General features: G+C 42.5%; 1 protein-coding gene across 5 annotated transcripts; it reads right to left on the bottom strand.

Annotated features, from left to right (window-relative positions):
* Nucleotides 1-4,432: 4,432 nt before the first annotated feature.
* Rps24 (ribosomal protein S24) lies at nucleotides 4,433-10,539 on the bottom strand. Of its 5 annotated transcripts, XM_047554487.1 has the most exons (8): nucleotides 10,461-10,539; nucleotides 8,907-8,972; nucleotides 8,621-8,830; nucleotides 7,460-7,570; nucleotides 7,339-7,341; nucleotides 6,822-6,839; nucleotides 4,879-4,900; nucleotides 4,433-4,516 (listed from the first exon to the last, which is right to left on the bottom strand). In XM_047554487.1, exons 1-6 carry the CDS (start codon nucleotides 10,461-10,463, stop codon nucleotides 6,834-6,836), a joined length of 399 nt encoding a protein of 132 aa, XP_047410443.1. In that variant the 5' UTR covers nucleotides 10,464-10,539; the 3' UTR covers nucleotides 4,433-4,516; nucleotides 4,879-4,900; nucleotides 6,822-6,833. The 5 variants fall into 5 exon arrangements, with proteins under 5 accessions (XP_047410443.1, XP_047410445.1, XP_047410444.1 ...); XM_047554489.1 differs by lacking the exon at nucleotides 6,822-6,839; XM_047554488.1 differs by lacking the exon at nucleotides 7,339-7,341.
* Nucleotides 10,540-12,808: the final 2,269 nt, after the last annotated feature.

The following is a 12,808-nucleotide window of genomic DNA, read 5'->3' as shown; positions in this document are numbered from 1 at the left end:
AATCCCCAATAACACAAAAGGGGGGGATGGGAATAGCTTCCTCAGTTTGTAGAAGGCTAATTCATGCAACAAATTTATTTAGCTCAGTACTTGGCACAGAGTATACACTAGTAAATGTTCTCATTTCTATCAGTAGTGTTACCATTCATTCACCAGCTTTTTGAGGACAGGGACACTGATCTACTGGAGACAGAATTCTGAGAGGAAGAATGGAACCAGAAGAAACTTTAATCCAAACGTTAGTAATTTTTTATAGTCCAAAATTTCCCAAACTTGTCTGCTCAGAAGCATCACCTGGGAAGTTGTTAAATCTCAGTTACTAGGTTACTAGACCTATTAACCCCAAAGTGGGGCAAGATACTGGGCATTTGTATTTTTAACAAGCCCCCAGGTGCCAAGCTTGGGAGCTACTCATGTAGCCCTTGCCCTGATGCAGAGACAGTGAAATGGAAGACCAAGTCCCCTGTCTATTCATGGCCCCTTCTGGCTAGAGGCTTAGTGAAGATCAGGAGCTGTTTCCTGATTCCTAGTCTGGTCCCTTTTCCAAGCTATACTGGATACCTTTTCCTCAACTCCTATCCTGCACAAATCTCTCAGACACGCATGATGAGCAAACAATTAGTTTTCAGTATTTCCTGTGTGAAGAAACTTGGCATGTTACAAGGACACTCACTCAATCTACTGCTGAACGTCTAACTCGACCAAAATATTTAACAAAAGAAGTCCTTAGACTGGCACACAAGGTCCTCCTTGATCTGTTTCCCAGCTTTCTCACCAGGACCTCATTTGTACCCTCCTACCCAGCCTATGGCTACTGGGATGCAGGTCTCACATCTGGCATACAGAAGTTCGAGGGCAAACAGATAGGGAAGGACCGGCAAGTTTGTTCATTCCCCAGACCCTACTAGAGAGCTCTGGAACTCTGCTTTGCCAGCGCCGATGAATCAAGTGTCATACTTTACTCTTGCAGTCAACCTGAAGTCTATTTCTGAAATGGAATTTCTCTACCCGAAATTGTGCAAAACTCTGCTGGAAGCCACCAAAGTCCCACAGGACCTTCCATCTCCATTCAGGAAGAAAATACCCACAGGCACTCTGCTCCCGCCCTGTCTCCCCATCTCCTCTACCTGCAGAATGGCTGTCTCACAGCTGCCTGCTTTTTCCCATCTTTCATGGCCTCATAAGACTCCTGCTTCTGTCTAAATGAGATTGTCTCATACTGTTGGTTATTACTTCTCCCAGAAGCCTCCAGGACCCAGCATCCCTACACTAGGCTCTGGATTCCTCTCATGTCACCATCTTGCACTGTCTGCTACTCCAGGGTAAGAAACAGAAGCCAAGCCACGAGATCATTGAGTTGTTTAACCTCTAAGCTTTGAGAGCAAGGACAGTTTATCTCCCCAGAACAGGGACTGGCACGCACAACTCAGTAAATAGGGAATTTGGACAGTCATCTAATCTTGTTCAGTATCCCCATGACAATGGTACCTTACTGAGTATACAGTATTTAATGAGTCTTATACGCCATAATATGCTCAACAGAAAGCAGCAGCTCAATATTTGGGTACCTGAACAAATAACACAGAGCCAGGATTTGGCGTCACACAACTGCACTTGAACCCTAGCCCCACCACTTTGTGGCTGAGACTTTGGTAACTGTCCAGTCTAACATGTGTCCAGTGAGACCTATGGTGCAAGATGCTGTCTTTTAAGTGAAGACATGTCTTTTAAGTGCAGCGTTAAGTAATCAACTTGCCAGGAAAGAAAGAGGGCAGAGGATAGTTGAAAACTGTATGATCACTTGTGCACACCCAACTACACACAGATCTCAAGGGGGCCAAAGCTAGGGCAAACCAACAGCAGCACCCAAATATCCAGATACTGCAACTTCCAGAACCACCTATAGTTTCTCTTCTTGCCACTCTTCAAAGACGACAGGACTGAGGCCACAGCTCAGTGGTAGAACACTACACTGCTCCCACAGATTAAGCCACAGGTTCCCTCCAGTGCCAAGTGTTTATTCTGCTTAGTAAAGTCAAATTTGCATGCTTAGTCTCTTCCAAAGTGTTGACAGCAGACCAGTCAGTGACTGTCAGGGCCAACAAAGTGCTAAATCTCCAAGAATCTTCAAGTTCAATAGCACAACTGTCCACAATTTAAAGCAAGTTCCCACAAAATCTTGCTTTCTGTCACACAGTTGCTTAGCACTTTAATTCCAAAACTATTCTCAGATACATTCTTTAAGCCTCATGACAGTCTAAGTCAGAGCTACCAAGCAGATACCCCAGCTTAAAAGTTAATTCAAGCCCAGCTCAGCTGCACACACCTGTAAACCCAGGCTGAGATGGCAGTATCTCCAGTTCAACGGCAGCCTCAGCAACCTAGAGAGGCCCTAACCAACCTAGTGAGATCCTGTCTCTAAATAAAATATTAAAAGGTATAGGGGTGTAGCTCAGGGGTTAAGAACCCCCGGGTTCAATTTCCAGTTTAAAAAAAAAAGTTAAAACCCAACAAGGTACCTTGCGATTTCCTGAAAAATACCAAGATGAACAAAATGGAAGAATTTGTGCAGAGGGGAGTCCAGAGGGGGACACAGGCTACAGTGGCCTGGAGAACAAATATCCATCCCAAGAGATGCAGGCAAACCTGACTACACCATCATGACCCAGGCAATGGGTCATACTGGCTTATGTATTTCAGAAAGCTGAAAATTTGGATCTCTATGTAAATCGTTTCAAATGCTAAGAAAGTTCACAGGTACAACAGTCTGACTTCAATATTGCTGGAATCCCAGTTCCAGAAATTTCCCTGAAAAAGACCTAGCCCAAATAAAACTCAATTCCCTTTCTCCAGAAACTGGCCCGTATGACTGCACGTGTTCCTCCCTGAGCAGTCCCAAAAGAAAAGCCTTTGATGCCCCGAGCCTGATACCCAACTCACCCATTGCTTCCACTACCCTTGCTCCTGAACTTGCTCCTTAACCATGGTCACCTACCAGCCAACCCCAAGGTAATCGCTCCCTGCAACATCCCCAAGGACCTCATCCCATCACGCACCCACAGGCTACCCGGCACTTCCCTTCTCCACTCCTGCTCTCAGCCTAACAGGAAACTGCATCTCCCACTGCAACCTTTGCTTCATCCAGGCATGATTTGGCCTCCATGAACTGCTCATTTAAAAATGCCAGTCATCTCAAGTCCTACTCAGTACCCCTTAGCTGTGGGAGAACTGAAGCCCACAGACCTAAATGCCCCACTCTTCCACACCTGTTCTATCAGCAGGGTCTCTGATCTCATTTCCTGGTCCTAGCAAGGAGACAGATTCCCTAAGAGAACCCACAGGTTCCACAAATCCCCCAAGTCAGCAGCCTCAGAGCCATAAATGGTACAACCCCAAGCACACTGAAGATAGCAGGTTCAGCCCAATTCACCATAGTGTCCAGGCCGTCAACATGCTCTCTCCAAAACACTCCTCCCTTCCAGTGACCCTTATAAGCCTTTCAGCTTCCATGAATAATGCTTCTTCCTGCCTAACCAACTAGGTCTTGCCCACTGGTTCCTGAAGCATTTATACACAACTTCCAGGCAGGCCCACCTAAGGTACAAAATCAACAAACATGACCTCCAGGAAAAATAAGCACCAAAACCTCATAAGTCACAAATGAACTTGTCCCTTGCCCAAACATACAAGCTCTGACTCATCCCTACCCTCCAAAAAGGCACCTCTCCCCACTGGGGTAACCCTAGAAACGCCATCTCACCTCGCCAAATCTCCCAACCACATGCTGCTGACCTATAACCCATGTTTCAGGCCTTGTCTACCAAGCAAAGTACACACCATGCCCAATATTCATTAGCTACAGCTGCCCTCAAATTCTCCACTCAGATCACTCATCCCATAAGCAACAAAGACATGATCTAGTTTAACTTCTACTGAGGAAAGGAAATATTTAGTAAGAATTAAGTTGGGGTCAAGGAATACTTAAACGATTCAGATTTCAAGCATTGTTATTTATTTTGGTACCAGGGATTGAACCCAGGGGTGCTTAACCACTGAGCTACACCCCCAGCCTTTTCTTTTCTAAATTTGAAGACAGAGTCTCACTATGTTGCTGAGGCTCCCTTCATCTGTGATCCTCCTCCCCCCACCCAGTCGCCGTGATTACAAGCATGCTGCACCACATCTAGCATCAACGCACCACAATAAAGACAAACTCTGACAGGAGAGCAGACAGGTCCCACATGTGCCCAGGGTACGCATGCTGCACTTGTCATCCTGCTGCTGCAGGGAAAGGAAGGACAAGCACTGCCCCCACAGCACCCTGTTTTCACCAGATGCTTAATGAAACGTGAACACAGGCAGAAATTCAAACCTGCCTTATAAAAACCACCACCATTAAGCTTCAAATATATTTCAAATAATCAGACACATGAAAGTTTTTACAATTTATTAATCCTCATGAAAAAGTCTCATAATCACCGCAGATAACGTCATTGCAGAATCTTTACTCCTTCGGCTGTGAATCAAGAGAAAGAAATTTAGTCAGCAACTGCCCCAAAAGTACTTAAAAACTAAAAATCCAAAGTCTTTAAATTAACAACACTCATGCAGAACAAGTATTAGTAACCTAGAATGGTTGGTTGTGATGTAACACAAGGTTAAGTACCAAAAAAAAAAAAACAACATTCAAGTTAGGAATCAAACAAAAATGAATTAATTACTGTTTTAAAAACAAACCATTTCAGTTAGTATTTTAAGAGATTACAACTCTTCAGAGAGCATTCACAAATCTACTCAAACATATTTCGTGTGATCCTTTAAACTACTCATCAGTAAACTAAGGAGTCTAGTGAACTACATTAAGAGTTTGAATTATACCTGTTATCCAATCTCCAGCTCACTGAATCAGTGGCAGGAAAGGGGGAAAGGAAGAGGAAAGAGGGAAAAGAAACAATTCATTAATGGTCCCTTTTTAAACTAAAATAATCTGCATTTAAGTACATGCAATCAGATACTTAAATATAACCATTTTCTTCTTTGTAACAGAATCCTCCTCCTTAGACACAACCACTAATTTCATTCCTCCCAATTCTGATTACTGTAGTTCTAACATTTACAAGGTAACATAACTTCATAATGAAGAGATCATTATTCCAACACAGTACCAAGTCCAGGCTGCCACTGCCAGTATGTGGATGAAGTAAGCATACCTGAGCCTTGATCCCTCTGCTCTGCCGAAGATCATGCTGGGCACACCAACATCATCCACAAACCTGGGACTCAATAGACTTAAATCTAATTTAACTCCAATGGGGCTCTCCATGATCAGGCAAGGGGTTTTTCTTCTCTCTTGGTACTCCTGGTACTGGAAACTGAACCCTGGGGTACTCTGTATCACTCAGTTACATCCCAAACCCTTTTTATTTCTGACACAGGATCCCACAAAGTTGCCAAGGCTGGCCTCCCATGTGATTCTTCTACCTCAATTTCCTACGTAGCTGGGATTACAGGTGTGCATTATCACACCCAGTCAGGCAAGTCATACTAAAGCTGTCTCATTTCAATACTCTAAAAGGCACCATTCACAGTCATAAAATACAAAGTAATACTGAAAAAGAGGCAGAGTTTAGCTGAAGTAAAAATGCCAGCATTGCTCTTCAAGTAAGACAACTCATGCTTCAGTTTAAAACAACTCTATTGCACCCAAAAGGTTAAGAGTAAACACCAATTCTAACACTGAACAAAAATGAATTAAAAGGAACTTTACGTCTGACTTCTTTTTTAAGCAAGAGTATAAGTGTTCATTTATGCATTCATCTTCCAGCTGGCTTTTCAGAGCAGTGCCACTAGCAGGGCAATCTGAAGCAGGAAGTGGCGGATCAAGTCCCCACAGAAAACCCCCTCCACACTCGAGGGACCCAAAGACTGAGCACTAACTACAAGGCTGAATGTAGAGGGGGAAAAAAGGTCAAGGACAAATTTTGACTACCTTTTTGCAGCTTCTATGAACAGATATGATCAACAGGGAAAGGCCAAGTAGTGAGCTGTGCAATTCCTGGGCAAGTGCTATTCGTCACTAAGTCCACAGTGCTGGGAAGTCAACGACTACAATACGAGGATTCCAGCCTTGCCTGGCAGGGAGTTGTAAAAAGCCACACAGGCAGTGGCCACCACCATTTCAAAGTCATACTGCCCCTCACCCCATGCTTAGACTGCTTCATGTTATAAAATTTAGGTTATTCAAATGTGTCTGAAATGGAGTAGTGTACCATTCTGACCAATGTTTATGGGAAGTGTTATCAGACTTTGATGTCAATATAATAATCTCATAAAGTTCTATATTTAAAAGGGAACAACAGACAGAAAGTTGGAGATTAAGTAGTAAGCAATGGAAATGGTAAACAGTGGCTTTGAGTGACTGCTACCAGGCTTTCTCAGATTCTACAGACCAGCCAAAGAATCCACTGGTCTCGGCTCCAGAAGGGAAGACCCCAGATGAGGGCCTTTCCCAGGCCATGTTAACAAAGCCAGTTCCTGACTATGTGAGTCTCTGTGACAGAGCATTTCTCAAGCACAATTTAAAAGGACCTCGCCGGGCAAGGCACCTACCTTCCACCAGTGAGTCACTTTAACTTGTAACATGCATATTTTAGTGTCTAAAATAAACATAATTAGTTTTTCCCCCTTACTACCTCAAAACATAGCACTGGCATTATCATAGACCATACTATAAAACTGTCACCCAAAAGCCAACATGCAAAGCATCAAAGCAAACTCAGTGAAGGTGATGCATCCCCACACCGTGCTCACAATCTCAGTACCTGCTAGACACTTCATTTCTGATGAACAAGAAATCCAAGAAAGTAGAGGGAAAAGGCGAAAAAAAAAAAAAAGTTCACAGAACACTGATTATTTAACAACCCAACACCTTAATTCCAATCGACTATTTACAACTAGCTAGCAAAGCTGGTAAAAAAGCTGCTACCATTAATCACTTAGATCTTGGCTAACTGGAGAGGAAAACATTCCTGAGATCCAGGATCCCTTTCCAGCATGCCAGGAAAATATGGGCCACATTGTTCCAACTATTCTTAAACCAGTGTCCTTGTTGAGAAATTAAGTTAAATTCCACAGAATAAGATCTGCTTCCTAATGATTCAAATCAATCAGCAATAAAAGGAAAACTCCATGATAGGGCTTGGAAGGTGCCCATCAGGATCACTGGACCAATGTGGCCCTCATATTGTACTAATCTATGAGCTGACAAGGGGTGGGCCAAGCTATTCTAACAAAGGATTAAGACACTACTATTCTAGGTAGGTTCTCAAAACACATTACCTTCTGTAATCCAGAAGAAGAGGAAAAAAGAAGAACATTAAAAAAGATTATTAAGAAAACAAAACCCTCCTTTCTAGAAACTAAAAACCTACAGCTGACATTTGTTTTCCTTGAACTATACCTTTTTGCCAGCACCAACATTGGCCTTTGCAGTCCCCCTGACTTTCTTCATTCTGTTCTTCCGTTCCTTTCGCTGTTTTCTTGAGGTCTTCTTCTTTTCATACAGGCCGTGCTAAAGGAGAAAGGAGCACATCTAGGTAATTCATAAACATTAACTAACTAATTATCTACTAGTCTTGCATGGAAACCAACTAGGTCAGAGGTTATGAAATGCATCTTTCCAAATCAATTTTCTTTATTCTTTTTGCACTACCAAGACACCTCCCAACTGGCTTCCCTTTCAGGGTCTCTTGAGCCATTTCAACCTCTATTTCTGAGGACCACAAAGCTTTTTACCAAGAGCTCTATCCTCACTACCATGGAGATTGCAACCTTCTCATCTTCACTCGACATCTTTTACTTGCTGTTTCTGCTGCCTAAAAAATGTTTCCAAATTTTCATAAAGCTTTTAGCTTCAATTCACCTCAATAAGGCCTTCCCAGAACACCCAAGTAAATACAGTGCAGCATCTATATACCACACATCACAATTTCCCTTAGATGTATGAGAGGATTTATCTAGTAGCAGGGAGTATAAGGCCTAAAAACAAACAGACAAAAAAAAGAAATGAGGGACTGGGGAGATAGCTCAGTTGGTAGAGTGCTCGCCTCGCAAGCACAAGGCCCTGGGTTCAATCCCCAGCACCGCAAAAAAAAAAAAAAAAAAAAAAAAAAAAAAAGAAAAAAAGAAATGAGGTAATGCCTGTTTACCAGACTGTAAACTAGGTAGTTCATCCAGTTCATTGTTGTAGTGCTTGGTGTTCAGTAAATAATCAAAAGCTTTTGGAGATTCCTGGCTACCCATGAGATTAAGTCCAAACTCAACATCGGTATTAAAAGATCCCACAGAATTTGGTTCCAGGATACCACTCCAAAACCATCCCTTCTTACCATTTGCCCATCTCATGAGCAGTATTTTACCTGCCCTTTTTCTCAAGTGCCAGACTCCAAATCTGAACCCCTACACTCTGCCCATTAACCAGAACCTTTTCTCTTAACCCTTTTAGAGCTTTTAAGACAGATGTTCCTTCCCAGACTTTGGTCTTGCTCATTCTACTAAACCCATAACACAATGCTATTGAAAACCTAGTCTTCAATAGCTATCAAACAAACAAGACACCTACTCTTGCCAGTCTATGTTTGGGTTCATTTTTCTTTGCATAATCCAATGAATCATAGATCATGCCAAAGCCAGTTGTCTTGCCACCTCCAAAATGGGTTCTGAATCCAAACACAAAGATGACATCTGGTGTGGTCTTGTACATTTTGGCTAATTTTTCTCGAATTTCTGTCTTAGGTACTGTTGCTTTCCCAGGGTGAAGAACATCAATGACCTAAAAGAAGATACTGAGTTTAGCATTCACCGTAATTAATGAACAATTAGCCAAAATTCAATGTGCCCTTCCTTACCATTTGTTTCCTCTGAAGTAGTCGGTTGGTCATGAACTTCCTGGTCCGGATAGTTACTGTGTCATTCTGAAAATATAACACACAAGTCAACAGAACTACAACTTTTTCTTGACATTGCTATAACTTTCCAGTACCTAGAACTATATTAATTTGGTAGCGACAAGACCTGTAGTTAAGTATTTACAATCAATTAATATTTAAGACAATTTCTTAGTTGCAATACTGCAAATGTTCCAGAGCCACATGGACAGTGGCAGGAAAAGTACAATTGAAAAAAAAAAAAAAAAAAAAGCAAATTACCATCTGTACTGTGTCAAACTCACAGGGCACATATAACCTATGGAAAAAAGTACCAACAAAAGGCATTCCACAGATTTCTGTCAATCTGTAAATTTTATACCATTTTCAAAGTTAAGGATATCACTCTGGAGCCGTTTCTCAACCTCAGCACTATCAATTTTTTGGTATGGATAAGTCTTTGTGAACTGCCCTATATATTAGGTTAAGAATCTAATCATTAGCAATCCCTTTGAGCCACCTCCCCCCATTGTGACAATCAAAAATGTTCTACCCAGATTTTGTCAGCTGTTTCCTCTATTAGTGGAAAAAAAAAAATCACCCTCAGATGAAAAATCACTTCACAGTGCTTCAAAGAACCCTGTTTACATCATCCTGAACAAATGTGAGATACAAAATGTTCCATGCACTAGCTGACGGAATCTTCCCTTCTAGAGAGGAAACAGAGCTCATAAGGAAACCATATTCCTTTCTGAACGACAGTTCTTATATTTAGCAAATAACTGCCAAGGAACGTGGACATTCAGCAAGATTAAACATTCAGCTGACTGAAGAGTAACAATTCTACCAAAAAGAGGAGAGCACTTTCCGGTCAGCAACTGACTTTATAGACTTTTCACTTCAGTTTGAGAAAAGACACTAAATTCATCTCAATGGTATTTGAGAATTGGGGGATGGGGGAAAGAGTTTCCAGGTGGAGCTAAAATCAGGTTCTGAGCCTTTAATGATGGAGATAACTAGTGAAGAATTTGGGCAAGCCCAAAGCCCACCTTTTTTGGTGGCATCGCTTTCCAATGCCTGTTTCCCTATCAAAAAGCAGGAGGATCCCTTCGACCGAAAAAGTTTTGTATACGCGTATAAACGATTTCAACTCGCCCAGGCGCCGGCAGTACCTTATTCACCTTGCAAGCAGATCCCACCTGTAAGCTGCCTACCCGGATTCAAAACGGCGAGATGTGCCTCCCGAGTCTACTTCCCACCCATCCATTGTACTCAAGGTCGACAAGCGCAGCAGTGGCTTCGGCAGTCCCCAGGCCGCGCAGCTCTAAACCCGGCATGTCCTGGACAGCAGCGCAATCCACCAGCCAGCCCCAACTCCGCGCCACAGCTCCGAGGCCCTAGGCAGCCAGTCTCCAAAAGACACCACCAGAGAAGAGCAACAGGACTTCGGGGTGCTGTAGCTCCGACCGCAGGACTCGGGGACGAAGGATGGCTCAGATTTGGTGTGGATGACAGTACAAGTCTGGGGAGACTCACCATGATGGCGGTAGATCCTCAGACACCCAGGGAGGAAAAGAGGACCACTTTCTGCCGGCCAATCATATCTAGCGCATGGAAGGACCCGGGACGGGACCGACGTGGGGGCGTGGCCAGAGCTACGGGGCCGACTGCTTCAATGCCTGTTTGAAATTGCCTAAAGCTCCGCCTTGCTGACCTTTGGCCACACCTCTAGGCTTCTGAACTGGCCAATCCGAAGGCGGAACAGCTCAACCCGATAGGTTCACGCAAGCGTGTGTTCCGTTTCGGTTCAATTGGTTTTGTTGAATTGTCAGTGATGAGCCTCTCCAAACCCAATTAATGAAGTTTTAAATTGCTTCCGTACGAATTGGAGGAGGGTAAACCTGGAAGGCATCTGAGGAGACCCTCCGGGAAGCTCTTCATTTTAGAGCCAGGGAAACAGCAGAAACCTTGACTCAAAAGTCTTTGTTAGAACGCAATACAGCGTTTTGGTATAACTCAGAATTATTTTTTGAGAATTTCATGGAGATTCTCTGATTAAAAAAAAAAATTTTTAACTTTATCCTTTTCCTTCAACCTTAGTCCTTGCACGGAATGAACTTTTAATAAGTATTTGCTTGATCCAGAAATTTGTTCTGCTTAAAGTGTAACAGATGGGTAAAGAGGAAGAATATAAGTGTGCATGTTCCGAGGAAGCATTACGAAGAATTTCCCAAAGCTTAGTTTGGACGAGAGTTTAAGATTTCGAAGGCAGCCTGTGTTCTTAGGAATAGTAAAATTAGTTAATATTTTAGTTACTATGTGCCTCAATTCTAGTTACTTAACCTTCATTTCTCCACTTGACGTCACCAAATCTTAAGAGATAAAGTACTCACCCTTTTTATAGATGGAAAAACCAGAATGCAATGAAGTTAAAATCACACAGCTCTTAAAAGGTGATACCTAGATGTCCATGGTGGCACTATGAATCCAGTACCTTTGCTCTTAATCTCTAAATGATAAAGTAACTCATTACCCAAATTTTGGTATAGTTGTCCCTTGGTATTCTTAGGGCAGTTCCCTGAACTTCTTCCTCTCTCCTCCCAGGATACCAAAATCCATGGATGCTCAAGTCCCATATATAAAAAGTGGCATAGTATTTGCATTAGCATATAACCCATGCACATCCTCCAAATGTATAGGGTTTTTGTTTGTTTTAAGACAAGGTCTCACGCTGTTGCCTAGGTTGGCCTTGAACTCCTGGGCTCAGGGAACCTTCTCTCCTTGGCCTCTGGAGTAGCTAGGACTGTAGGGATGTACAAACACACCTGACTTCCCTTTGCTTTATTTATTCATTTAATTACTTATTCATGTGTGTGATGCTGGGGATGCAATTCAGAGCCTTGTGCATTCTAGGATTCCCTACCTCCCAACTTTTCTATGTGCAGATTCTTTAAGTCATCTCTAGGTTACCTACAACACCCACTACAATGTGAACTCTATTAAATAATTGTATCATATAGTGAATAATGATAAGAAAAAAAACTATACATGTTCAGTGTGCAATTTTTTTCTGAATATTTTCAATCTGCACCACCACAGATGTGGAACCCAAGGATGCATTTGTCAACATTAGTGCAAGGGTAAATTGGGTACTTGACTACTGAAATAGGTAAAAAAAAATTCTGATTTGCTTTTTTATCTGTGATATTTGAGTTTTACTAGTGGGGCTCTTTGGCATCTGAAAATTAAAACAACCCTTCTTCAAATTCAGAGGTGTTGGGTTCTGTTTAGTTTCTCGCAAATAGTAAGGAATTGCTCACAAGCCCTGGCAGTGTGATTTCCTTGTCTGTCTCCTGAACTAAGATAACACAGTCAGCTTGCATTCCCCGGGTTGTCACAGACAATTACTTTTTTCAATATATAAATGATCTTTACTTTCCTTTCTCCTCTAGTTTCATGGCTCAGTTTTCCCTCAAATTGCCGGATTTTAACTAGGCGTAGCCATGCATGCCTGTGATCCCAGACCTCAGGAGGCTGAGGCAGAAGGATTATAAATTGGAGGCCAGCCTCATCAATTTAGAGAGAGCTTGTCTCAAAAATAAAGGGATGTAAAGGTCTTAGAAACTTTGCATAGCACGTGCTAGGGTTCCATCCTCAGTATCTCAAAAATAAAAAGTTGTACATTGCCTATGTTTGAAAACCTGAATAGATGGACCTGAAATAAGAATTTTTAAAATAACTTTGAAATCATGGTGAAATTTCAAGGAGGGGCCGCAAGGTGGCGGTGTAGGAATCGGGTAAAAAGCCGTGTGTAAGAGGCCTCTCTTGTCAGACACGTGGCGGAAGAGGAAGTGAGCACGTGGGGCGCTCTACGGTGGCCCAGG

The sequence above is a fragment of the Sciurus carolinensis genome, chromosome 5 (assembly GCF_902686445.1).
Source record: "Sciurus carolinensis chromosome 5, mSciCar1.2, whole genome shotgun sequence".
Taxonomy (NCBI): Eukaryota; Metazoa; Chordata; class Mammalia; order Rodentia; family Sciuridae; genus Sciurus; species Sciurus carolinensis.
The sequence above is the reverse complement of the archived record's forward strand: the minus strand, read 5'-3'. Positions and strand labels throughout refer to the sequence as shown.

What these genes read in the sequence shown, in the direction of transcription:
- Rps24 (XM_047554486.1), bottom strand. An exon ending in TACTTCAGAGGAAACAAATG is followed by an intron (nt 8,831 to 8,906) that starts GTAAGGAAGGGC and finishes ATCTTCTTTTAG; the next exon opens with GTCATTGATGTTCTTCACCC. An exon ending in CCAAACATAGACTGGCAAGA is followed by an intron (nt 7,571 to 8,620) that starts GTAGGTGTCTTG and finishes TTTCTCCTTTAG; the next exon opens with CACGGCCTGTATGAAAAGAA.